The sequence below is a fragment of the Castor canadensis genome, chromosome 17, assembly GCF_047511655.1.
Source record: "Castor canadensis chromosome 17, mCasCan1.hap1v2, whole genome shotgun sequence".
In the NCBI taxonomy this organism is placed as follows: Eukaryota; Metazoa; Chordata; class Mammalia; order Rodentia; family Castoridae; genus Castor; species Castor canadensis.
In genome coordinates this window covers 45,393,655-45,418,830 of record NC_133402.1, presented here as the reverse complement: position 1 = coordinate 45,418,830, position 25,176 = coordinate 45,393,655, and the positions used below count along the sequence as shown (strand labels likewise).

The window sequence follows — 25,176 nt, the reverse complement described above, 5'->3', positions numbered from 1 at the left end:
TGGGGGCAGGTGGAATGTGAGGAATGTGAGCAGATTGCGAAAGACGACTAGAAGTACGTGCAAGATGTGCCCTGCCTGCTTGCTAAATGTAACCGTGTGCGCGAATACTGACCCTTGAATCTATAGGCTAAGAAGTAATGTACTCTTAAATGGATAGGCTGGAAATGTATGTGGTGTTACAAACTCATTGGCTATGTACTGTGCGGGTTTTTGCTGTAACGGCTGGTAGGGGCCTATATAAGATCTTCCCTAAAGAGGCTCGGGGTCTTGTCTGCCCAATCGGACCTGTGTGTCTGTGTGGGAGCTTGACCCTGGCTTGCCAGCTCAATAAACTCTGCTTTGTTGATTGCATTCACGCGTGACTCTCTGTCTCTCGGAGGAATAGGATTCTCGGACCCTAACAGCCCAGGCAGGGGTGTCCTGTTAGCCTCTCCTGGGTTTCCGCACCAGATGTAAGGAACCACCGAAAACAAAGACCGCACCACTGTAGAAAGGAAAGGTTTGTTGGGGCACATACTGCTGGGCTGACTCTGGGGTTCATAGTGCAGCAGCTTGACTAGATTGGGTAGTGGGTTTTATAGGAGGGGCCATCAGGCAGAGGAGGGAGGGTATCCTTCCTAAAGAACGGCAAAGCCGTTGGTCCCCGTTTGTCAGCGATCACAAGGTGGAATGGGCTGATTATCAGTGATTACTTGAAAAACAGGAAGAGAAGGATGTTTTGCAAGCAGAATTTTGCAAACAGCCATGGGTGGGGGGGGATCTTGTTGGACTTCCCGCCGGTCCTGTGGGGGTCAAGGACCTATCACAATGTTGCAACCTCCTAGCAAGAGGCTAACTTCCAGGTCTGCTTTTGTCCTCCCCGCTTGCTTGCTTCTGCAGTCTGAGGCATAAAAACCCCCGCAGCCCTGAACTGCAGGCCAGTGCCATTTTTGGAGAGATCCAGGGTGCTGGCCCGCTAGGGTAATAAATCTTCCTTTCCTCCAAACACCTGGGTTTGAGTCTTATTCTCGCTGGTCCTACAATCAACAAGGCATGCAGGAGGAGGCGAGGGCTGTGGGTCAAGCTGGCCCACCCTGAGAAGCCAGCCCAGCCCTGGGGCGGAGGAGCAGTGGAGACTTCGGTCCTCCAAGTTTCCTAGAGAGGCCGCGTAGGGCCGGAGCGGCGAAGCGCATGCGCGACCCTGGTGGCCGAAGGCAGAGGCAGCGGAGTGGGGCGCCGTCTGGGAAGTGGGAGGCGGTGAGTGGCCCGGTGGCGGGAGGCTCGGCGGCGCGAGACGGTGAGTGGCTTGGCGGCGGGCGCGGTGTGCTGTGGCGTCTGTAGGGTGGCGGGGCTCGGGTGGCGGCGGGCGAAGCTGGAGGCCGCGTTCCGGGCTCGGGGCCTTGTGATCCTGCCCCGCCAGGAAGGGTTTCGGGAACCGCTTTGCCACCAGGTCTCGGGCGGAGAGAAGGTGGAGTCGGTGTTTCGGCCTCTCACCCGCTTGTGCAGATATCCGCCATTCAGTGGAGCCCGGGAGAGCGCGGGTGAGCGGAGAAGCGGCGGGTCGGGAATTTCGGTGACGTTACCGGCGCGCGGGTTGCGCCCCCACGCCCGCAGCCCTGTGGGGATTATGCTTTTAAGAAACTTGATCGTATGCCGATGAAACGTGTTTTGATAAAATACGCGCAACGTCTGCCTGCGATACACACAGACGACGTTTTCACCACGGAAGAATGTGCAATTCAGTAGCAGTAGGTAATTAACACCATTGCCCTTTAAAAATCATTATTTTAGGTGCTGGATGTCGAACCCAGGGCCTTGGGCTTGCTAGGCAAGCGCTCCACCACTGAGGTACGCCCAAGTCCGTTTGTTCCTATTTTGGGTTGAATTGGCACTGCCATGGTGACCACACGAATACATTGCCCCCCCCCCCCCCCAGGATCATTAAAACGTGTTTGCAGTTTATTTGCCATAGTATACGTTTACATGATACTCTAAATGCTCTACAAGTAGCATTTGTGTAGAAAAATAGTAAAATCTTGTTTGTTAAGATTATTCTTTCAAAATGAAAGAACCAGTATACATAAGGCAGTTTTTTTAAACAAAGGTCCAGCTCTAACCTACAGCTATTGTGCTGCATTCACTGTGTCCTGTGCACATGCATGTCTCTTCACATATTCGGGGATTGAAGAACTAGACTGCTCTTGTATGTTTTCTTAAAGCTGCAGAAAGGCAGGCAAGTTTTGGTTGCAAGAAAAAAAAAAATTCTTATGTAAGCTGGGAAGATAGGAATGTTTTGATGATAAACCTCAATATGCACTTAAAAAAAAAAAAGCTGACAAAAGCATGAACAATACTTTTGTCCCATCCGGAAGTTTTCTGGGGCTTCTGGTATCCAGGAAGTATTACTAGTGCATAAACATTGTATGTTGCTTGAGAATAAAGACATAAAGTAAGGTAAAACATACAGGATTTTTGCAGTCGTCAAGATTTTTGTACAAGAAATAATCTGAAAGAGGTTTTGTGAGCATTCCTCTCAGTGTCAGTTGAATCCTTATGCTTTCAACAAGACTGAATTCATGAACTTACTTTTTTCCTCTTCCGGATCTTACACTTCTCTCTCTTTGTTTTATTCTATTACATAGCACCTGTCACTATCAAACATACCATACCATACAGATGTATATGTAAGATATGTATGATACACATATGTGTGTGTATATGTGTCCTCAAGGCAGTGCTTTTTGTCTGTTTTATCCACTACTGTGACCTTAGCACCTGTGACACAGTAGATCCTCAATAAATATATGCTAAATTAGTGGAACAGTGGCTCAAATTGCAAGATAAGAAAAAATGAGAGTATTTAATATCTTTTTTAAGACTGATTGCCAAGTTAATCCTTAGCACTTAAAATAGAAACAAATCAAATAAAAATGATACTGACTTAGACCTCTCATTAAAAGAAAACCTTTTATTTTGAATAATTGCAGACATACTGAGTTTGCAAAAAATTACAGAGTACTCTTGTACTCTCTACCTCGTTTGCCTAAAGATAACCATAGCACACTCATCAAAATTAAGAAATTTATATTGGCAGAATCCAATTTAATTAAACTACAGATTTTATTCAAACTTCATCATTTTTCTGTAGAGTTCTTTTTCTGCCCACGATCCAGTCTAGAATCCCTCATTTATTGTCATGTCTCCTTGATCTCCTTTAATCTGTGACAGATGTTAGATCTTTCTGTGTCTTCAGGACTGTGACGTTTTTGAAGTGTCTCGTTGTATGTAATTTTAGAATGTCCCCGAGTTTGATTGTATCTGATGCCTTGTGCTTAAGCCATTTGAGGATGAGGTCGATATCAGGGCTTCACACTTGCAAAGCAGGAGCTCTACCACTCGAGCCACACCTCCAGCTCATTTTGCTGTGGTTATTTTGGAGATGGGGGGGGGTGTCTCTCAAACTATTTGCCTAGTCTGGCCTCAAACAGAGATCCTTCTGATCTCAGCCTTCCAAGTAGCTAGGATTATTAAGTGTGAGCTACAGGCACCTGACTTATTTTAAGGTTTTAAATATGTACCAAGGTCAATCATTAGTTGTTAATATCTAGAAACTTGTTTGTTTATTATCAATATAAAATATACCCTTACGTACACTCACGCTGGTAGGAAAACACAAGAATAAGAGGCTAGTTAATGGGGATTTTAAAATAAAATTACACCTATGGGTGAAGGAGCAAAATAACAAAAAGAAGAAAATCTTGAAAAATGCCAAGTTCTTGCATGGAAGTTTCTCCCTTCTTTGCAAACCCATTTCTTTGAGAAAATGACACTGGGTTAAGGTGTTCTGCTCTGAGAGGAGAGGCTGGCTCACATGTCTTCTCAGGCATGGGTACTCAAATTGTACTTTAACCTCAACAAGTCGATAAGTGAAGCATTTCCTCTGCCCTCAAAAGGTAGTTGGGACTTGGGAGGAAACCTGCAGCATCAGGATGTCTTCTGAGTGACAAACGCAGCCACCTGGCTGGGTAGCTATGCTCACTGTGCTCTGGGTGGTTCTAGGTGACCAGCTTCTCCAGGGGCTACTCCAGCTTTTCCCTTTGGTTCACCATGGGAAGCCCGTGTTCTCTGCAGATACCTACTCTGTGTTGAAGGTACTGCAGACTTGATCTCAACAGAGTAGAACATGTTCCTGGAGTGATGGAGTGTTGTAGGTTCAGAGCCAAAATTACCTTGTCCTCTCAGGCCCTTTAGAAAAGTAGCCTTATACTTTTAACCACTGTGTCTGAGCTAACATTTGTGCCACTACCAGGTAAATCTGGATGGATTGTTAAGCTTTGTTAATGTTTGCTCTACAGTCTGGTGAAAAGCGCACCAACCCTAAAGCTAAGTTTGCTGGGAGATCACATTGGAAACCTACAAGCAAGTTTCCCTGCTTTGCTGTGGGCCACATGCCTAACGCCCCCCCCCCCAGTGTATTTGGTGAATGTATTGATCTATGATGTTCTTTGGCTGTAAGAATTCACACAACCTCTTCCTCTTCTGTCATTTAGGGTAACTTGAAGCTGCATTCCTGGACCTTGGTCACCCATGGTTGGCTAAATAAATTATTTCCTATAGAGTTATTACTTTGTATGGACAGTTCAATCCATGCAAAAGATGAGTCTTTGACTCTGTCTGATGCTCAACCACTAATTCTTACGAGAGTGATAGCAGGAGCAGATCTCCCTAAGTCCCGGTTTCTGGTAACTGTATTCTGTCTGGCTAGTTACTAGTTTTTGTTTTTCCAAAAAGGAAGTTTAAACTACTCTTGTGATGTTTTTGAAAGGTGAATCTGTACTGAGGTGGTTTTGTCTCCTGGAAATTCCCAGGACCAGGGTTAGAAATCCTGGGCCACAAATTTATTTTCTTTTTTTCACTGAACTGGGATTGAGCTCAGGGGCTTTTGTTTTGCTCTACCCCCACACCCCACAGCGAACAGTGAACAGACACTTAAACAATGAAGGACAGGAATGTAAAACAGGTCATGTTAATGCGAGGGAACTAGTGGGAGGGGTGGGAAAACAGAGGTTAAAGGAGGGTGAGTATGGTCAGTGTATTTTCTATACATGTATGAATATGGAATATTGAAACATGTCAAAGTCATTTTAAGAAGGGAAAGGGAGAAGAGGGAGAATAATGGAGGGGATAAACCAAACTGGGGTACATTATATGTATATGTAGGAATGTCACAACGAAATCCCCTGTACAACTATTATATGCTAATAAAAATGACAAAGAAAAGAAAAAATCCCTGGACCAGGTTGTATCATACTGCTCAGTGAGAGGTTTTATTGTACCTATGGCTGCTAATCATTTTATAGCCATAGCGACTTTTATAGTGTACTATAATTCTCCTTTTGTTGTCTTTTAATTTTAATTTAATTAATTTATTTTGACACACGATCTCCTGTTGTCTAAGCTAGAGTCAAACTCCTGAATTAAGTGATTCTCCTGTCCAGCCTCCCAAATAGCTGTGACTGTGGGCATATGCCAAAGTACCTGACCTCCTTTTGTTTTCTTAAACAAAAGTTCTTTCTCTTTCTCGTCTTTTTCCGTTTTATCTGAAAAAGATAAACTAGTTTAAATTCTTAACTAGAATTCATTTTTGTGTGCTTTTATTGTTTGTATTTGCCTTGCCAGTTGTCTCAACACAGATTATTGAATATTTTGTTCTTTCCCACTGACTTGTAATAATCCTTCCTCCATCGTCTGTTGTGTTAGTCAGCTGTGTGTTACTATAGCATAATACCTGAAATAGTCAACTTAAAAAGATGAAAAGCATATTTTGTCTCACAGTTTTGGAGGTCTTAGTCCATGGTTCATTGACCCCTGGCCTGTGATGCGTCAGCATATCATGGCTGGGAGCACATGGCAGAAGAAGCTGTTGAATTCATGGGTGCTGGCAAGCAAAAACAGAGGAAGAGAAAGGGGCTAGGGTCCCAATACCCCTTCAAGGGCACACCTTCAGTGATCTGGTTTCCACCAAGCTCCACTTCTAAAGGTTCTATCACTTCCCAGTAGCACTACAAACTGGGGACCAAGCCTTCAATACATGGGCCTTTGGAGAACGTTCAAGATGCAAACTGTACACCCAGGAGGATCATGAGTTTGAGGTCAGTGAGGGCTACACAAGGTGACTATGTGTCCAAAAAAAAAAAAAAATCATATAGCTTGTGAGTTCCCCAACTTTCTTTTCCAAAATTGCTTGACTATGTTGGTTTCTTGATTTTCATAGGACCAGCTTGTTAATATGTACAAAGAAGTCAACTGATTTTCTGATAAGGAGCATGTTGAATCAGTAGATCACTTTGGGGAGTGTTGCTATCTTGAATATTTAGTCTTCTGATCCATGAACACAGGATGTCTTTTTTTTTTTTTGAACTTAGGGCTTTGCCTTTGCTTGGCAGGTGCTCTACCATTTGAGCCATGACCCCTTCCCTTTTTTGCTTTAATTATTTCTCAGCTGGGATCCTGTGTTGATTTCTTCTAACAGTATTTTGTAGTTTTTAGAGTATGTTTTATGCTTTTGTTGAATTTACTAAATATTTTATTCTTTTTTCTGGTACTATGGTTTGAACTCAGGGCCTACACTTTGAGCCACTCCACCAGCCCTTTTCTGTGATGAGTTTTTTCAAGATAGGGTCTCTCGAACTGTTTGCCTGGGCTGACTTTGAACCACAGTCCTCCTAATCTCTGCCTCCTGTGTAGCTAGGATTGTAGGCATGAACCACTACACCCAGCCTATTTTATTCTTTTTGATGCTGTTGTAAATAGAATTGTTTTCTTAATTTTAGTTTTGGTTTGTGCATTATTACTGTATAGAAATACTACTTTTGCAAGTTGATACTATATTCTCCAATCTTGTTGAACTTATTCTTAGTTCCAGTAGATTTTAGTTGACTGCTTAGGATTTTCTTCTTTTTCTTTTTTCTTTTTCCCTCCCTTCCTTCTTCACTTTTCCTCCCTCCTTCCTGTTCTCTTAATTGATCAGTCTAGAACCTTCCAGTCGGTGTTACATAGAAGAAGTGAGATTGGATATTGTCTGTCCATTTGGGGGCAAGCATAAGTCTTTCACTTTGGGGGGGTGTATTAGGATTTAAGTTTAGGGTCTTGTGCTTGCTAGGCTGGTGCTCTACCACCAGCCCAGGCAAACTTTTTGCTTTAGTTATTTTTCGAATAGGGTCTTGTTATTATGCCCAGGCTGGCCTTGGACCGTGGTCCTCCCGGTCTCCACCTCCCAAGTAGCTAGGATTACAGATGTGAGCCATGGCACCCAGCTAGCCATGAGGTTTTTGTAGATACATTTTATCAAACAGAAATTACTTTCTATTCTTACCCTTCTGAGTGCTTTTTATCATAACAGTGTTTGATTTTGTCAAAAACTTTTTCTGTTGTCTGTTGACATGACCACATAATTTTTGTTTTTTATTCTGTTGATATATTAACAATCTGTGCATTCTTAGGATAAATTCCACTTGTTTACAGCATATAGTTCTTTTTGTATATTGCTGGATCATGAAGTTTTCCTTTGATTTTTTTTCTAAAAGCTGCCTAGTTAAATATTATACATATAAGTTTGCGATCCATTTTGAATTGATTTTTGTATAGGGTATGACGTTAGGCCAGCTTTTGCTATCTGCCTATGACTGTACAATTGCACCAGTGGTATTTGTTGAGAAGATCATCTTTCCTATTTGAATTGCTTTGTATCTTTATAAAAAATCATTGGGGTATGTCGCCGAAATGGACTACTCTACATGCTTATGTGGCTTAGAGCGCAAGCTCCTTTCTCAGATGGGAAAAAAACAAACATTCAGTGAGAGCCCAAAATGTGCCCCAGGTCACTTCTTATTTAAATGTCATTATCCCGTCTATTTTATACCATGTGGGCACACATTTCAAGAGGTGAGAGGATGCATCCTCAGTCATATAGCTAGCAAGTAGGGAACTGTTTTGGAAACCAAGTCTGACTTAGTTTACATTCTATGCTCGTTCTTTTTTATTTTTTTGAAAGAAGGCCTCTCTGTGGCTTAGGCTGCCCTGAAACTCAAGATCCTGTCCCACTTTCTCGAGTGCTGGGATTATAGGTGTGTACCTGGCTTTGTGCTCTTTCTACTAAGGTCTGCTGTCTTCTGAAAGTGGCTTGAACCCTTGGATACCTTTGTTGTGAAGAATTACAAAAGGAAATACAGGAAGTCAATGGGAAACTGGATTAATAGTTTTCAGATTAGTATTTTAAATTCATTGGTGAGCCAGAATCAGGGGATTCCCCATCACCATTTTGTTTTATTTTTTAATTGTTCATGTGAGATATTTTAAAATACTGTTTTACAATATTAGTAAAAGCACATTTGATACTTGAAAATCAGTTGAGCAAATTTGTGTGGGTCTACTTCTGACTTTTCTGTTCTGTTCCCTTGATCTATATGTCTGTTCTTCACCAATACCACACAGTCTTGATTACTGTAGCTATTTTATGTCTTAAAATTAGGTAGAGTAATTCTTCCACTTTATTGTTATTTTTCAAAATTGCTTTATCTCTTCTAGTTCTTTTCCCTTTCCACAAAAGTTGTAGCACAATCTTTTTTACCCCTAGTGCTAGAGAACATTTTTGTGTATGCTAAGCACATCTCCAGCTCCCATGTCCTCAGTCTTACTGAGATTTTGTAGGAATTGCATTAAGTATGTAGATCAGCTTGGAGAGAATTGACACTTTACTATGTCAAGTTTTCTAATACATGTATGTTTATATCTACTTACTTAGGTCTTTTTTGACTTTTTTCCTTAGCCATTTGTGTTTTCATCCCTATACACATTTTACTGTATTCTGGGATATTTTTTGGTGTACCTTAGTAGGTGACAGTCTAGCCTTGGTCTGCTTGATACTGGCAAGTACATCTGTGCAAATACTCATGTACCTGTGCCCTCTCCTCACACACAAGATGATCCCCACCGACAGGATCTTATCTGTCTCCTCCTAAACAGGAATGCTGCTTATTTCAGTCTCTTGCCAGTGACTTCTGGTGTTCCAGAAAATGGCCTTGTGCTGCAGTGCTGAGAAGATACTCTCAAGGATCCAGTAGTGATTCCCTGAAGGCAGCAGATTTGGTTTGCACTCAGCTGGGTGGACTTTGAACCAGAGTAATGCCTCCAGGCAGGTGGTACGCTGTTCATCCAGTTCAGGCCCCCACCTCCAGGGAGCGAGGGCGCATTCGGATGGTAAAGAAGGAAGAAGAGGATGAAGGGTATACTGTGGTGCAGACTGCCAGGCCACAGACACTCAACCGTGCTGGCCAGGAGCTGTTCCGCCAGCTCTTCAGGCAGTTGCGCTACCATGAGTCTTCTGGGCCCCTAGAAACTCTGAGCCGACTCCGGGAGCTCTGCCGCTGGTGGATGAGGCCTGATGTTCTCTCCAAGGCACAGATGCTGGAGCTGCTGGTGCTGGAGCAGTTCCTGAGCATCCTGCCTGGGGAGCTCCGGACCTGGGTGCAGATCCATGGCCCTGAGAGTGGTGAGGAGGCTGTGGCCTTGCTGGAGGAGCTGCAGAGGGACCTGGATGGGACACCACAGAGGGTAAGTGGTGCCAGTTGAACTCTGCCTGTCTGTCTGTGGCTGGGGTGGCCCTTTGAACTGTCAGCTTGAGGAATGCAGGGAGGCCTCCCCTTCTTATTCTTGTAGTACTTGAGCAGCTGAGAACTGGACCCTAAGCCACACACCCTTTAGCATGAAGCTCTTCTCACTTTCAAGAGGAACCTCAGTTCCAGGATAGGGTCAGCATATATCTATAAATCACAGTAACTAGTTTTAAAACACAGTGGTTTATAGTATAAAAGTCTTATCTCCACATATTATCTGTTTGGCTTGATACTGACTATAGCCCTGTGAAGTGGTAGGACAGAAGGGGTAACAGAGTCAGGACTTGATTTTTGAGTGGGAGAGTACAAAAGAGCAGTCTGCATGTACCATGTGGCTTCCTTTGCAAGGAGCTTTTGGGGTCTGTGTGTGTGGCGGGGCAGGTGGGATGGACATGATTTCCCTGGGGCTGGGAAATGGGACGAGTTCAGTTTTATTCAGTTTTCAAGACTTTTTATTCCACAACTTCAGTGTCCTTGGTCATGTAGTTATACCTTTCAGAGCCTGTTTTTTAAGAAGCAAATGCAGAAATGATCTAACCGTGGGAATTTGTTCAGTAAATATTTGAGTGCTTGTCATGTCCCTGGCCCTGGCCTTGGTGCTGGAAAGCAGAATGAACAGTCCTAGGCCTGGCAGTAGAGTGGTGGTGGGTGACTTTCTGCTCCTTCTGTTGCATAAGGAAATGTCCCGTATCTTCTTGATTTTTTTTTTTTAAAGGGCAGTTACCATTTTTTCTTCAAATTTTATTTATATAAAATAGGTGACTCTGCATGCGTAATTCATACATAGATAAAGGTTGTTAAAATTTCTGAAACATGGGGGGGGTGGGGAGAGTGGGGAGAAATGACCCAAGCATTGTATGCACATATGAATAATAAGTAAACAAGATAAATAAAATTTCTGAAACAAATTTGACCTTGCACCCCAAATTTATTATAAAAATTAAGTAGCATTTGAACATCGTCCACGAGCTGTTTAAAAAAAAGGGAAAACATCTTTGTTTAATATTGGGTACTATTTTTAAAAATCTAAAGGAACATTCAGCGTTTTTACCAAAACGATGGGATGTTCAAAAGGACTTAATAATAATTTATGAAGTGAAATAAGGTACACAGCAGTTACAAAACTATGGCTTGCTTGTATTTAGCTCATTTAGGGATAGAGATAAGGCTTAAAAATCCATGAGAACATTGCCAAATGAGCAAAAAGGCCCTAACTGATTGAAAGATAGCTAGAAATTAGAAGACAATGGGGACTGAGAGAAAGCCCCCACATTCTGAAAAATGAGTGCTTTAAGAATAGAATCATCTAGACAGCTCAGTAAAATGATCACAGTATGAAACACTAGGGCCTGGAAATTTGTTCTTAAATTAGTTAGGGTGTGCTCCCTTACTGTTTTGCTATTCTCCTGTTACTAGGGTTTGAGGGAACTGGAGCTAATGACTGGTTAGTTCATTCTCTTTAGTCTGTTTGTCTCTGTCAGATGCTCAGTGTCCTCACCATACCATAGAGAATGTTTTGGCCAGAGGACCAGAAAAACTACACGTTCATTAGCTGTAGTCTCCTGTACTCCTTTCTATATTAAGGATGGCCTTGCCTTGGAGACCAGAGCTATGTTAAGTCCTGAGACAAAGGCCTCCTCTTTGCTTTTCTCTGCTTGGATGAGCACTGTCTGTTTCTGCACCTGAGACTTTTTTTTCTATAGTTCCCTGACTGACCCTCATGATTAGCATTGCCTCTCTAGAGGTATTACTGCTTTAGTCAGGTCTCCTGTCTGCAAGCTAGCCTTCTCTGAGGTCACTGTGCATATCTGTGCTTAGAGCCGTGCTTGACAGTACCCAATACTTCACTGTATCTCGGACCAATTCCTTCTGTAGTTTGTCAGTGCTAGGCCAGGGTAGAGGGTAAAAGGGAGGTGTTACTGTGGTATCTGAGGACTGATGACTAGTGACTTGCCAGGTGTGTCCTTATGTTGAGCAGGAACCTGTGTCCACCTGGACTCTCCCAGGCCCTCTTTATGAGCTAACAGGTAGGAGAGGCCTGCCTGGATTTTCTGTTTGCTCTTCCCCTTCTTGGAAGTAAAAAGATTCTGGAGGCTTATCCCTCAGCCTTTGACGTTTAGAAATTAGCTATGTGGCCTCTTCTCTGAGTTTGATTTTTGATTCCCACAGGGATCCTCTTACAACATTTTCTTTTTGCCAGGACCCACGCCCTGCCCAGAGCCCAGATGTGCATTGGATGGGCACAGGAGCACTGCAACCTGCACAGATATGGCCTCCTGCTTCATCTCTCAGGAGCAGCTCTGCTCTGGGGGACCACCTGGAGCCTCCCCTTGCAATAGGAGTGCATGACTTCCTGGCTGGGCAATCCGGTACTCACTGCCTGGCTCTGAGACTCCAGCCTTATGTCACACCTCCCAGATTTCCTGTACTGTCATCTTGTCACCATCTGTCCTCTCACAAGAATCTTTGTCCTTTAGATCTGTGTCTCTTTTCATCCTTCTGTGACCCATGTCTAGCTAGTTCCTCCTGCCATTGCATCTCCAATTCTCCCCATCCTGGCCCCCAATAGACACTGAGGACATGTCCTGTGGGTATTTTAACAGTCTGGGTCCAGGAGTCATCTAGGAGAAAGAGTCCTTTAGTAGGGAAAAGTGGGCTTCTCAGTGGGGTATCCAGCTCTCTCATGGCTCTTTCTTCTCCTTCAGATTCTCCTGCTGCCCAGGTACCTGACCCTCCACTGAAAGAGGACAGCCCAGGAGACCAGGTAACAGCCACCAGGTCCCTGATAGTCCAGCACTAGGTGAGTCCCAGGGCTTTTGGCTTTTCCTGGTGTCTCACATTGCTTCTTAATGGAGCAGTGCAGATCCTTTGTCCTGGGTTTTTCTGTTCGTTAATTTCATATCCAAAGACCAGATTAATCCCCCTTGAGCCTAGAACTTTCTAGTGAGTGGTCTTCCATCTTTGCTTGATCCATCCAGTACTTACTCAGAGCCAGCCCCCTCTCCCGTCCTGAAAGCTGGGTGCTGAAGACCAGCTCTAAGCCACTGTTTTTTCAGGAGGCTTTGACTTTCAAAGATGTGGAGATAACCTTCTCCCAGGATGAGTGGGGATGCCTGAATTCTGCTCAGCGGAACCTCTACCGGGATGTGATGCTGGAGAATTATAGGACCCTGGCTTCTCTGGGTAAGCCTTCAACTTTTCTGTGCTTCTATCTACTTTTACTTCTGTCTTCTTGGTTTTACGGTAATGTGTAGAAAGGAGTGGCCTGGGTTTTGATCCTGGCTCTATAACTGCTAGCTAGGTCACTTAATCTATCACCTCACTATCCTCTTTTGAAAAATGGGGATAGTAATGCCTGTCACATTAGGTTATTGCAAAGATTAAGGATATTCCAATTTCCTACTCCATTTAGGCATTCATTCAAAAAATGTTGACTGATTTACCAATTAAGCAGTTTTGGTTCCCACCTCTAGAGAATCCTTGTGATCCTTTTGCCTATGACTTTTCTCAGCCTGTCATCTTTCTGTTCGGAGCTATTATCAGAAATGGCTTCCTGGGCCACCTCCTGCCCTTGCTTCCTCCTCTTGCCTTTCTGGCCCTCCCTCCTCCCTACCAGGACCTCAGGCGAAGGACCCTAGAGAGTAGTTCCACTTGACCCACCTACCTGCCCATTCGTTTCCTTCTTTTCTGCAGTGGGACCATTCTCCAAACCTGCTCTGATCTCCTGGTTGGAAGCAAGGGAGCCGTGGGGCTTGAATGTCTGCACAGTTCAGCCTAAGAGGGATCCAGGTATTGTCCCTGCAGGTGAGTTCCAAAAACCCACCAGGTCCTGTCCCTCCTGCATCTTCTCTTTATGGTCAAGTATATCACTGGGAACTTATTCCATTGTTTGCTAGAAGGAGTTGCTAAGACCTGTTGGGTCCCTGGGCCTCTCCCCTCCTGGCTTGTCTATAATAGGCCATTTGTTTCCAGCCCTGTCCCTTCCCCAGCATCTCTCTCAATAACAGTTCTTGCCCATCAAAGGGATTCACCGTTCCTCTTTTCTACTCATTAATGCTTCTCCTCAGCCTGTGCCAGCACTTTCTTAGAGTCACCTGCCCCCAACCCCATCCTGCTCTTAGGAGGCCTCATCTCACTCCTGTTTTGCTTTAATTCTTGTTTCTGGGATAGACTTGATTTCTAGTTCTTTCAGCCAGGCGCTCCTTGGGTTTTTGGGTGCCTTTGTAAAATGCTCCTGTGCCAGGATTTTTCTTCCCCCTCTTGCTATTTAGTACTTTCTTCTTCTCAATACTTTTTGTTTCCTGCTGGATATAATTTCCACGTATCTTTAGCTGCTATGCCCATCTTGTTTCTGCTTCTCCCTTCCCTGTTGTTTGCAGTACTCATTCATGTTTTGCCTTGTTTTTGGCTGTTTTGTAAAGGTGTTGGCAATCAGGCAAGATCCTTACCACCCAAGGGTTAATGGCATTTTATGGTCCCTTGTTGCTTTCTCCAGTTCTGCATATAGAAGAGTGTATTCTCTTTTTGTAATTTTTGTCAGGAGATGAGCTCCAGATTCAGACAAGCAAGATCATCTTAAAACAGGACCCTTTGGAACATGCAGAAACCTTTGCTGTACCATCAGGATGTTCTTTGACAAGTGTTTCAGAGGGAACAGGGCTCAGAGGCTGTTTTGAACAGAAGAGCAGGTTAAAGCAGCACTGTGGAAACCCCAGACAAGTGAGAGATATGAAAAAAGAGACTGATTTCAGTCACAGGACAGGGAAAGAATCTGAAGTATCAGGAAGAAGTAATAGTCTTGACCTAAAACATGTTACATATTTGAGAGTTTCCAAGAAAAAACAATCCTTTAAACATGGCTGTGGCAGACACTTCAGAAAAAGTTCACACCATTATGACTACAAGAAATATGGGAAAGGGCTCAGACACACTATTGGAGGGTTTAGCCTCCATCAGAGAATTCATACCGAACTGAACGGGAGTGAAAAGGACATGAGGGGAAAGGGCTTCATGCTTAGCTCTCATCACCAATCCGAGCAGACTCTTTATACCATGGGGACCTTATATAAGTGTCGAGACTGTGGGAAGACCTTCAGTCGAAGCTCTCATCTTGCTGATCATCAGAGACTTCATACTCAGGAGAAACCTTTTAAATGTAGGGTGTGTGGGAAAGCCTTCAGATGGAGCTCTAACTGTATACGACATGAGAAAATTCACACTGGAGTGAAACCTTATAAATGCAGTTTATGTGAGAAAGCTTTCCAACGTGTGTCAGCCTACCGTCTGCACCAGGGAACCCATACTAAGCAGAAATTTGAATCAAGTCAGTGTGAAGAAGTTCTCACCTACAGCTCAAGGCTTGTTCATCATTTGAGAGACCAGAGTGAGGAGAAGCTCTTTGACTGCAGCCAGTGTAGGAAGTCTTTCCACTGTAAGTCCTATGTTCTCGAACATCAAAGGATTCACACACAGGAGAAACCTTACAAATGTATCAAATGTAGGAAAACCTTTCGGTGGAGGTCAAACTTTACTCGTCATGTGAGATTGCATCATGAGCAAGAGTTTTGTGAACAAAGTAAGTGTCGAGAGCACTTCAGGCAGAAGAAGTGCATTCAGCCCCAGGGTGTCCCCGCTGTGGAAAAAATATTTCCTTGTCAACATTGTGAGAAAACTTTTACACAAAAGAAAACCCTCATTGAGCACCAGAGAATTCACACAAGAGAGAAACCATACCAATGTAGTGAGTGTGGGAAAGGATTTACCTATAGATCAGCCTTTATTGTTCATAAGAAGAATCATGCCATTAAAAGAAAAGACGGGGCATCTTTTATTCAGGACAGAGCCTTTCAAGTTCCTCAAAGCAATTTCACCACAGAGGAGCCCCACAAATGTAACCAGTGTGGCAAAGCCTTCCGCAATCACTCCTTCCTTCTCATCCATCAGAGAATTCACACCAGAGAGAAGCCATATAAGTGCAGGGAGTGTGGAAAAGCCTTCAGATGGAGCTCCAATCTCTATCGACATGAGAGGCAACACAATTGGCACCAACAGACCAAGTGTCATCAAAGTGAGGAGACTCCCAATGTGCAGCCAAAAATCCTCACTGGTCAGAAACCTTTTTGGTGTGAAGAATGCGGGAAAACCTTTACACGTAAAAGAAGTCTTTTAGATCATCAGGGAATACACAGTGGAGAGAAGCGCTACAAGTGCAATCTGTGCGGGAAATCTTATGATAGAAATTATCGTCTTGTTAAGCATCAAAGAATCCATGCTACGGAGAGACCTTTTAAATGTCAGTGGTGTGGGAAAGATTTCATTGGGATACATGCCCTTTCTGTTCATCAGAGAAAACACAGAGGAAACACCAGAGCAGCACAGTCGGAACGCAGCCTGCCTGGCTTATCTTCCTGTCAGAACACAAAGTTGGATGAACAGGAATTAAAACCAAGTGGAGAGAAGCCCCGTGAAGATCGTGAGGGACCTTCTAACCAGAGCTCCATACTCACTGGACTCCAGAACCCACCCACTGAGAAAAAGGGTCACAAATGTAGCATATGTGGGAAAGCTTTTAGCAAGAGTTCACTCCTTATTAGCCACAAGAGGTTTCATACACGAGAGAGGCCTTTCAAATGCAGAGAGTGTGGGAAGACCTTCAGGTGGTCTTCAAATTTGGCCCGGCATATGAAAAACCACATTTAAGATTAGCCTGGGGCCTCCTAATGACAATGGGGTGGAGAATGGCTCCTGGCTACTCTGCTAGCAAACCTTGATTGAAGGCAGTATGAGGAAAACATTCACAAAGGGCCCAGCCCTTCCTATTTTGGAAGTGAGTGGCAAGGAATCCTGAGGATTTAAAAGCTCAGGGACTACCCAGTCCACCTGCTAGATGGTGATGCTGGAGCAGAGCAGCAAGATGTTCTTTGGCCCAGGCCCCGACGGGTAGTCCTCCACACAGCAGCTCGGGGGTCCCACAGCCAGGTCTCCTTCAACAACACTAAAGAGAAAGACCATTGTTGTTTGTGGTTGGACATCATGTCTGTGGGCTGGTTGGCTGTGGCTTCGGGAAGGAGCCACTTGCATCCTCATTTCCTCCTTAGGTTTGGCCTGTGATGGTGCCTATTCTGATGATTTTTCTGGCTGTGGCATCAGCTTCACAGCTGGCTTTTAGATGTCTACCAGGGGCTTATAGCTGTCCCAACAGCAGGTGAGGGAAGCAGAACGCTGGGCTCCATCTCTTAAGAGAATGGAGCTGTACCTCATCACCATCTCCACTTTACAGGGTCTACACAGGCAGCAGTGCTTCCCCCAGTTCAGCAGAGACATCCTGAGTACCTCCTGTGTACCAGTGCAAGAGACCTAGCAGTGACTGGAACAGACAAAAAATCTTGTCTTGGATCTTTACAGATGATAAACAAATGGGATTTGTAGTACTCTGGGTGGTGGTGTGTATTGAGGACAAAGTAAATAAGCAGGCATGCTGGATTAAGAAGTGGATTTTGATTTTAAATAGGCTGGCCTGGGAGGGCCTCAACAAAGGAGATGAAAAATAGTTGAGTAAAGACCAGAAGTAGTCTGATGGCAGTGGCTCAAGCCTGTAATCCTAGCTACTTAGGAGGCCGAGATCAGGGGGATTGTGGTTCAAGGACAGTCCAGGCAAATAGTTTGAGAGACCATCTCGAAAATACCCAATGCAAAAAAAGGACCGTCTGAGTGACTCAGGTGGTAGGTTGTCTGCTTAGCAACCATGAGGCCCTAAGTTCAAACCCCAGTACCGCAAACAAATAAAAAAGGAGGTTGGAGAGTGAGCCATGTGGATCTCTAGGAAGAGAGTTCTAGGCAGAGGAGGTAGGATCTTGTCCGGTGTCCTAAGGGGATTGTACAGGGTCTTGAGTTGAGTGGATTGAGCCAGCTGGAAGAGGAGAAAAGTGGACCAGGCCATGGGGGTGCTGGGTCCAGAGCCCTCGTAGAGGTGCTGCTCACACATCAGTCAGTTGGTGCTACACCCCAAGATACCCCTCTTCTGTTCACAGCTTCCCGCCCTACTCCTTGTGCTACCTGGTATGTGCTCCAGAGGTCTTTTTACTGCTGTTTTAATAGAATAATACACTTTTTTTTTAAACATTCCAGTCAGATTTTAAAATAAAGAATGAAGTCAAAATCAACAGAAATCCTTTTACACTGAAGCTATTAATATTTGGGAATTGTGTGATGCAGTCTGTCCAATGACCTGAGTTTTCAAATTATCTTAGTTTTATAAGTAATATGTAATTATTGAAATACTGATAAAAGCCTGACTTCTAGGAATGAACTACAAAACATTTTGATGTGATCAGTGTTGAATTTGACTTCATTGCACTCCCTGAACATACCTGGACTGCTTTGCCTGTCCTTGTCTCTTTTTGTCCAGAGTGTCCCACCTCTGTTGGCCCAAGTCTTACCTCTTCAAGACCTGGCCTGGCCTGGCCCTCATCCTTAAACCTGCTCCCCAGGCCCCTTCTCTCCTGAGGCCCATGCCTTGCTCTGTAAATATCCTCTGGGTTCCCAGTTACACCTGTCACCACAGCCTAACCAAGCATTCTGGGAGGCCAGGGGTGGGTGCTCACTTACCTTTTTGCCATGCAGAGGAGATTCAGCACTAAATTGCCTCTCTTAAGGAATCTAGAACCAACTTTAGTTCAGTCACATCAGGGTTGGGGGCAGTTCTTTTTAAGAGGCCTTGAGTGAAATGTTGACCAGAAGTCATCCACAAGTATCCACTCGCTGGTTAGAACCTGGCCATGGATGGTTCCGAGTCACAGGGCTCCAGTTGACAGCTTCTGTCAACTGGATTGGACTGGAGGACATGTGGGCTTCTTTCAGCCTTCTCCATTCCCTTGGAGGAACTGAAGTTGGGCATGGGGAGAGCCAGGTGGACTGGGGCCGTTACAGAGAGGAGTGGATATCAGACAGCCTTTGAGTCACCTGTTCATTGTGGTCATCCCCACCTTTGCTGATAGAGACTAGCAGACCAGGCAGAGGTATGTGCAGAAAAGAAAGCTGGAGAAATGCAAAATAATAATAACTCATATATAATGGGTTTTTGCAAGCCCATGTGGCTAAGTGTGTGGGACAACTGGAATTCACACTGCTTTGTGAATGGAAATTGTGACAACTACTGTGCCAAGCAATTTTCAGTGTCTTGTAAAGTTGTGAGTACTGGCCAAGCATTTTCCCTCCTGGGTAGATCTTAGAGGAACTCTGTGAAGAGATGAGACAAGACAAGCCTTCATTGCAGCACTGTTTAGATAGTGGGATTGGAAGAAGCCTGCATTGTCATCAATGGGTAACAAGTGGGTTGCTGTTTGGAAAGTACTTAAGTGAATGTGAAGCCGGGTGTGGTGGTACACACCTATGATCCTAGCACTTCTGAGGGTAAATTAGGAGGATTGTGTTTTCAAGGCCAGCTTGGGCTACATAGCAAGACCTTGTCTCAAAAAAAAAAAAAAAAAAACTTTCAAAACCAAAACCATACTGAGAAAATTGTAGAAACTGTGTATAGTATACATTAGTATAAAGTTGCGTGTCCATGGGCATATCACTTTCATTGATTTGTGTCTCACTTTTTCTGTAAATGGAATGGTAGAACAAACCTCCCAGGATGATTGGGTGGGGTGGGGGGGCACTTAATGAAATAATGCATGTAAAGTGTTTAGAATAGTGGCTGGCATGTAAGCATTCTTGGTATATAATAGTGTTAATGTTTTGCCCACTTGTGCAGATTCAAATGATACGAAATAAGAATGAATGGGCTGATGTGTGCAGGTCTCTGCTCACCTTCCCAGGGCAGGAGTGTTGGTGGAATCAGTAGGGTGCACAGGAGCTTTATTTGTGTTTTCTTTCTAAAAATCAGTGCAGATGCATCAGAAAATTAACAACATAATATGATGGGTTCTTTTAAACTCTTTTCTTTAAAATATGTCAAAATAAAAAATATTTAAGCATTGACTCTGACATCTTGTGATTATATAGAAATCCCAGCTCTGCCACTGAATTTCTTAAGACTTGGTGGTCTTCATCTCCAAAACGGGGAACAGTAGGAGTAGCTGTTAGCAGAATTGTGGCTCAGCATTTCTGTGGCTGATGGAGTCCATGAAGGAGTTTAAGAAATGATGGATTTCCCTGTCTACTCAGTTGATCCCCAAGACACACAGCTTCCCGGAAATTTCAAGCTCAGTTTTCTTTAATTTCTGCTTGCTAAAAATAGCATGTGAAGGCAGAAGCTGTAGACTCATAATTCTGATGAGGAAGTGGGACTTGAGAACAGGGATGCTTGTCAGGCATTCTATTTTCTCAGATGAATAAAGAACACCAGCCACCACATCTTTTAAGTTAATGCTACTCTTCTAAGAATGGCAACATTTTGTATCAGCCACTGCCTTGTCAGGAGCTGGAAACCATGCCAAGTATTTGAACAAAGACAACTTGGAAATTGTTGACTAGGTATATTTAAAGAGGCAAAAAGAATGACAGAAACTTCCACAGCAGAAACTGCCAGGAGCAGTTATATAGGGGAGCTATAATAGAATCTGTCCCCATTTTTGATGTGTGGTGGCTGACAGCTTCAAACCCTCCCCCTCAGACTGTCTCACACCTGAGCAGGCTAAAAGCTCAGGCACTACACCCTCAGTGCCAGAGGGAAAATTCAAACCGCAGAGCTTGGTTCCCAGTGCCGAGTCATTTTGTAACCATGATCACCACAGCCAGTTTCCCCTCTGGCTCAAGCCAAGCCTGCCTGGCTTGGTGCCTGCTCTGCCTTTGTCCAGAAACCTCAGTTGTGAACAGTAAACCTTTTTATAACCTGCTGTGCAGTGTCATTGGTCTCAACATCTGAACCAGTTTTGGGTGGTGGTAATGTTGGATCCTATACTACCAAAACCACAAAGCAGGAAGAGAGAGAAGAGATGGTTAGAATTTTCATAAGGCTGAAAATGGGCAGAGGGGTCTTGTGAACTGAACTTGGATCTGTGAGGAGGGGCTTACTGTGGATGATGGTAGTGTCCCACTTCAGGGTTGAGGCCCTGGCTTTTTGCACCTATTTTTCTGTAGAGGGGGCAGCCATTGATGCTGGGTGTCATGGGAAAGGAGGAAAGGGGATGTCACAGCGAGACTGAGGTTCGTGTTTCAAAACACTGGTGACACCTCCCAGGGCCTACTCCCACTTCCCCTTTTGCTTTTAAACCTACAGTCAGATTCAGGTCCCAGTAGGATTCAAAGGGTGTGATATAGTTTGAGGAGACAGCACACACCCCAAGCTGCATCATTTGCTGGTTTTCACTGACCAACCTGTCAGGATGGGTCTTATGGTTGAAAGAATATAAATCAGATTGGTTAAAATTTATCGATTTGGGCTTGCTGAGCAGAGATTTGAGGTTCATTGTTTTGAGAAGCTAAGAATAGCTCTAACAGCTTGTTGCTTGTTTGCCATATAGACCCACAGCTAGTCTACTTATACCAAATAAGTTGAAATGCTAGAATATCCTTTCTATACTGTAGAGGAAGACACCTAAATGCTTAGGGAGATTGGAATGCTTAGGTGCGTTTGCCATGTACCACTTAGACAGGCATAGAGGCTATATGTAAGGTGTAGGGTTTGAAAGAAACAGTCACCCTGACTGACAACGTGGTTGTGGCAATCAGCAGTTTCCTGAGGTGTGAAAAATAAGCTTTTCAAGAAGCTTTCTCTCCTGAACCCCAAGGGTGATTTTCTCTAAGGTAGAGCATGTGCACAAAAAGAAACCCTTGGAGGCATGGCTCAAGTTGTAGATCACCTGCTTTGCAATCATGAAGCCCTGAGTTCAAACTCCAGTATGACCAAAAAACCCTTGCCCCAAAATAACTTTTGCTTTGTTACCTGTAAAATTCAGGGCTGGTGATGTGGCTCAAGTGATAAGAGTGCTTGCCTAGCAAGTGCAAGCAAGGCCCTGAGGTCCAATCCCAACACTGCCAAGGAAAATTCAGACCTCTAGGAGGTTTTAATAGAAAACAAATATGTGCTTTGGCGGCTACATGTTAGGAGAAATTAAGTCAGAATTGGGCGGTCGGCCTTTCTTGCCTCCTCCTTGCCTAGTGGGCCCCTCTCATCAAGACCAGAAGCTAGGTTTTGTTTAAGGTTGCTTCATACCAATGTCTGACTTATGCCAAAAGTAGTCTCATTGCTTCAAGGGCAACTCTAGCAGGCATTAACATTTTTGTTCACAGTTTGAAATAAAGGAAGCGAGGTTTATTTTGGCTCCTGCCCAGGAAGCTGGGAAGTCCACAGAGCTTGGCACCAGAATCTACTTAGCTTCTGGTGAGGGTCTTCGCTGCTCAGCTCATGGTAGAAAGTTAGGAGGTGCCTTCTCACCCACCTCCCAACACTGCCACCTTCATTAAGGAACCATGCCACAGCAGGAGTTTTGGCGGGGACAAACCATAGCACCCTCTATAACAAGTGGGCCTCATTCCAATCAGCTAAAGTCCTGAATAGAACAAAAAGTCTGACCTCCCCTGAGCAAGAGAAGTTCTCTAGCATACTATCTTCAGATTTCATAACATTGGCCTTTCCTGGCTCTTTGGTAGATGGCCTTTGACTCAAGTGCAATATTGTCTCTCCTGGGCCTCCAGCTTATTGGCCACCCTCAGATTTTGGACTTGCCAGCCTGCATTATCACATGAGCTAACTCCTTATAATAAATCTCTATATAAATAAGTGTATGGATGTGCTCCAATAAAACTTCATTTAGTGACATTGAATTTTTAACTTTAATCTTCATGTATATTCATTAATTTACATATTCTGATAGTTCTTTATGTTCTTTCATGTCCTAAGTAGTCCATAATGTTTATACCAGTGCCAATCATAATCATGAAAGATCTCAAATGACATAATCTTGAATGTTTAAATCCCAGATCAAAATTTCTAGTTTAAAATCCCTCAAACAAGAAACCTGAAAGATTCCAAATGTTGACATCCAGAAAGATGAAACCCTGAAAACCACAATTACTGTTTAAAATGTTGGATGAGAGGGGTAGAAAGCTGAATTCTGGGGTAGGCATTATTGTGTTTTTAGAAGTACACAGGATAATAGCCAAATTATTCAATCACGTCCTGTTCTGTTCTTTTGCACTTAGTTCCATGTTTGCCTTTAAGTAATGCCTTTTGTCAGAAAATAAAAGGAATTTGACAAGCTCAAGTGACCTGGACCAAAGACACCGACTGAGATAGAGGTTCCTCAAAACACAAATATGCCACAAAACACATTAAGTGGTAAATTCTATTTGGTGGATACTGGGCAATCCAAGAAGGTAGGCTTTGTATAGTTACCACTAACTAATCTAGAAAATGAGTGCTTGCTTCTCTGGCTGTTGGATGGCACTTTTCCGATCTGCTCCCACTGAGATATTTTTTTCAAATATATACAATTCATATACCTGCTGGATCCAAAAACTCAAACTTATCTTTTCACTTATGTATTAATAACTGGAAAAAGTAAATCGCTTTATATATAAATATAAATTTATAATTTATAGATGATTTACAATTTATAGAAGAAAATGTTTCTTATATGAATTGGATGCAATCAGGACTTGTTCCTTTTTAATTTTTGTTTTTATTTTGGTGGTACTGGGAGTTGAACTCAGGGTCTTATTCTTACTACACAGGCACTCTACCACTTGAGCCACTCTGCCAGCACTTTTTGTGTTGGTTACTTTTATGATAATGTTTTGCTTTATGCCCAGGTTGTCTTGGACTGTGATCCTCCTATTTGTGCTTCCCTGAGGAGCTGGAGTGACAGGTATATCACCAGGCCCAGACATTGGTTGAGATGGGATCTTGCAAACTCTTTCCTTGGGCTGGCATCAAACCATGATCCTCCTGATCTCCACCTCCCAAGTGCGCCTGACTGCCATCAGAACTTTTTTGGGGGGGCAGGAAGGGTGGGACTGGATTTGAACTAGACTGTACGGCTTGCACAGCAGGCGCTTTCTCCTGCTTGAGCCAAACATCTAATCCATTTTACTCTATTTTGGCAATGGGGTCTCAAGAACTATTTACCTGGACTGTCCTCAAATCATAATCCTCCCAATCCCAGCCTCCCAAATAGCTAAGATTACAGGCTTGAGCTCTGGGTTGGTTAGCTTTCGTTCATAATGACAAAATACCTGAGAGAAAAAAACTTACAAAGAGAAAAAGGTTTATTTTGGCTCCCAGTTTCAGTACTGGTCCATGGTTGCTTGGCCCTGCCGCCTTTGGGCCTGTAGCAAGGCAGAACATCGTGGAGACACACATGGTAGAAAAATCTCACTTTTGGTAGCCAGGAAGAGAGCAAGGAGTCAAGATCTCAATATCCCCTTCAAGGGCCCACCCCAGTGACCTAAGTTCTTCCCACTAGGCCACACCTCTTAAAGGTTCCACAACCTCCCAATAGTGCCACAGTCTGGTGGCCATCGCACCTTTAACATGGGCTTTTGGAGGACACTTAACCTAAACCACAGCACCAATGAAGGTTTATTTTTTTTCTTTCATTCAGCCCTATGCATTTGGCAGAAAGTTCAGACGAATCTATTGGTCACATGATAACAGCAATGATGAAAACTTGTTTAAAAATATGTCATTTGCCTGCATCAGCATTCCTTCCCACTGATGAAATTCCAGGAGCTTTTAAGGAATTGAAGCTGCATTTGCCTGAAGAAGCCAGCAGAGTTCAAAATAATTATGTGCAGGTAAGGTCAGAGCCAGTTAGGTAATGGTGTTGCTGTCTCATCACCAGCATTGTGTCTGCTAAATCTGTGTACCAGTGCATGCAGAATGGAGTTCCAGGCATTCAAAGCAACAGAGAAGTGTGGCACAGAAGTTGGGCACGTGTATAGGAAATGTTTGTGTTGGTATACATAGACTCCTAGAATTTCAAAAAGAGCAGTGCTACACAGAAAATGAACGTGAACATATTCTCAGAGGAGTTCCATGCCCTAAAAGAAACAACAAAAGCCCCAACTATATATCAAAAGCAAGTTAATGACTGTGAAAGCCAGCCTGCTCTTAGGGACAACTTCCATCCAACTGTCCATAATCTATCCCAATAATATACTTTTTCTTTTGATTTTAAAAATTAGCATAGATTCTACAAAGGGGTTTCATTGTGGTATTTGCATACATGTATGTAACAAATCCAACTCCCCCATTACTTTCTTAACCTCTCTACCCCATTTTAAAGTTTTAGTGGGTTTCATTATGCTATTTTCATACATACATTACTTGTCCCAATACCCTTTTCCCCTCCCTCTTCATGCTGCTCCCCCCTCTACATGATTATGTCTTATTATTTTAGGTCTAGATTCCACGAGTGAAATCATTAGATATTTGTCTTTATGAACTTCCTTCACTCAATGTAACGGTCTCCAGTTCCATTCATTTTCATTCTTTTTATTGCTGAATGTACTCCAATGTATATGTGTACCACAATTTAACCATTCATTGGTTGTTCGGTACCTAAGCTGATTCCAT

The 25,176-nt window shown here is 43.6% G+C and overlaps 1 protein-coding gene across 8 annotated transcripts; it reads left to right on the top strand.

Annotated features, from left to right (window-relative positions):
* The first annotated feature begins 875 nt into the window (after positions 1-875).
* Positions 876-19,638, top strand: Znf445 (zinc finger protein 445). Of its 8 annotated transcripts, none has more exons than XM_074059496.1 (8): positions 876-1,236; positions 1,430-1,731; positions 9,004-9,591; positions 11,854-12,022; positions 12,359-12,417; positions 12,632-12,836; positions 13,347-13,457; positions 14,194-19,638. In XM_074059496.1, exons 3-8 carry the CDS (start codon positions 9,163-9,165, stop codon positions 16,350-16,352), a joined length of 3,132 nt encoding a protein of 1,043 aa, XP_073915597.1. In that variant the 5' UTR covers positions 876-1,236; positions 1,430-1,731; positions 9,004-9,162; the 3' UTR covers positions 16,353-19,638. The 8 variants fall into 8 exon arrangements, with proteins under 8 accessions (XP_073915597.1, XP_073915600.1, XP_073915596.1 ...); XM_074059499.1 differs by having other exon boundaries at positions 876-1,276; positions 1,430-1,520; XM_074059495.1 differs by having other exon boundaries at positions 876-1,276.
* Positions 19,639-25,176: the final 5,538 nt, after the last annotated feature.

What these genes read in the sequence shown, in the direction of transcription:
- Znf445 (XM_074059498.1), top strand. Translation starts at nt 9,163, where the DNA reads ATGCCTCCAGGCAGGTGGTACGCTGTTCATCCAGTTCAGGCCCCCACC. An exon ending in CTTCCTGGCTGGGCAATCCG is followed by an intron (nt 12,023 to 12,358) that starts GTACTCACTGCC and finishes CTTCTCCTTCAG; the next exon opens with ATTCTCCTGCTGCCCAGGTA. An exon ending in TCCAGGTATTGTCCCTGCAG is followed by an intron (nt 13,458 to 14,193) that starts GTGAGTTCCAAA and finishes AATTTTTGTCAG; the next exon opens with GAGATGAGCTCCAGATTCAG.